Source organism: Sinocyclocheilus rhinocerous, unplaced genomic scaffold, assembly GCF_001515625.1.
Source record: "Sinocyclocheilus rhinocerous isolate Xijiao unplaced genomic scaffold, SAMN03320098_v1.1 scaffold19, whole genome shotgun sequence".
Taxonomy (NCBI): domain Eukaryota; kingdom Metazoa; phylum Chordata; class Actinopteri; order Cypriniformes; family Cyprinidae; genus Sinocyclocheilus; species Sinocyclocheilus rhinocerous.
In genome coordinates this window covers 3,154,866-3,156,792 of record NW_015638975.1, presented here as the reverse complement: position 1 = coordinate 3,156,792, position 1,927 = coordinate 3,154,866, and the positions used below count along the sequence as shown (strand labels likewise).

The window sequence follows — 1,927 nt, the reverse complement described above, 5'->3', positions numbered from 1 at the left end:
TTAAACAGATTGCATATCCTATCACTGCTAAAATCATTTTCCCCCCCTCAGGAGGAACCTGAAGATTTTAAGGAACACAATGCAAAGTGATCAAACTGACAGATGACATATACCCATTAAAAAGGACTTCTTATGTGGTTTAGTTTTGGTTCTTTTTCACTTTTGTGGTTTCTTCTTTTGGAAATCTGTTTAATTGACCTTTTGGTTTGTATTAAGTCATTGCATCTCAGGTTTATAAACTGTGATTTATTTATTTGTATTTATGTTTTTCCAATATAAGCTTACCAGCTCCATCTAGTGGTGCAAACTGACAGACGCTGTACTGGTGTTGCCGCAAAATAAAATGTACATGGATAAACTATTGAATCTTGTCTCTAGTGTTCTTTCAACTCATTTTAAATCACAAAAACATGACCCATCTCAACACATTTTAAGCCCAATAAAGAAAAGTTTTATTTCTCCAGGTAGTTAAAGAAAACAATATCAGATGCAAAAAAAAATATACCCTTTGCTTTGCTTTTCTCTTCACTTTCACATATGTACACTTTTCAAAATCTGTGATATTTACAGAGTGAAACGTGAAGCAAGAGAGGTCTGGCTTTTGGGGATTTCCAGTCTACCTTGCTTCACAAATAAACCAGAAAGGAAAAAAAAAAAATAAATCTAAACGATAGTCTTCAAACTAATTCAAAAGAAAGAGCTCGTAGCATAAATGAGTAATCTTTACCAGTTCTCAGAGTTTAAAACCCCCAAACACGTCTTGAAAACAATAATTACAACCATTCTACTCAAAGAAAGCTTCAGCAAAGCTCCTAAATCTAGCCTTCACAACTTATTAAACTGAAATAACACATTGACACTATGTTGTGCAAGTAATTAAAGACCAAACAGTTTTGATAGCTTCTTCGACAAAGTACATGGGTTAACATACTGTACATTACCAGTAGAATTAGAAGAAACGAATGTTTGATATCAATAATTGCAACTGAAAGGATTCCCTGCTTTAATGCCTCCTATAGCTCTTTATATTTGAACATCTAATACATGTCAGCTGACTGATCAAGTCCATTTGAGTGTGATTTCTGACATAACTTTTCAATTAAGAGGTTGTAATTCAAATGGTCTTATGATCACCTACAGGAAATGGCATTCAGACTAACACATTACATCTATTAGTCTTCAAACAAAAGCATCTATCCCAATGAAAAAAGATCAACTGGACAGTTCACTAAGAAATAACATATTTTTAGTAACAACGGTGTCAACACAATCTCTCACAGCAGCTCTTTGGCAAATCAGGACAATATTTTTCTGTATTTTTAATAGTTTTATATATATATTTATTACTTTTAAATAGACTCTTGTAGTACCAAAGTAACCAATATAGTATACATCTGTGAAAATGTAGTGTGGCTGTGTTCTCTAACTTTTCTTAAAGAAAAATAGTGGCACTTACTAAATATGCAAGCTTCTTATTTTAAACAAATGACAATTAGCTTACGTATCTCTGAAACAGTTACAAATGAGCCAAGATCAATTACCAACTCGGGAGGTAAGAGATCAGTACAAACATTATTTCTCAGTGAACTCTGTAATGGAGACTACTGACTGTAAAACATGTAAGGAGTAACTAGAAAGAGAGGGAAAAAAATGTATTTTGAAACTGAAAAAATGCTTTTGGATACAAAAACTGGAGAACTGGGAGCACTCAGAGCTTTGAGGGAATGATCACCCTCATCTAAGTGTCTTTTTTATGACTTGACCGTCGAGAGTCTCTGCATTTGTGGCAGTTAAATATGTCGGGCACGTTAGACTTCTTAATTTTGGCGCAAGAGAGGTGCACCCACACACTGCACTGATTACATTCAATCATGGGCCGTCCTGCAAACGGTTTACCGCAGTAACAGGTGATCAAATCCCACGAATC

The 1,927-nt window shown here is 34.5% G+C and overlaps 1 protein-coding gene across 1 annotated transcript in view; it reads right to left on the bottom strand.

The window, feature by feature from the left end:
- Window positions 1-435: 435 nt before the first annotated feature.
- Window positions 436-1,927, bottom strand: part of LOC107750556 (PHD finger protein 23B) — a 5,579-nt gene continuing 4,087 nt past the window's right edge. Inside the window, exon 5 of the mRNA XM_016566012.1 lies at window positions 436-1,927. Coding sequence (XP_016421498.1) covers window positions 1,739-1,927 — 189 coding nt within the window. The 3' untranslated portion in view covers window positions 436-1,738.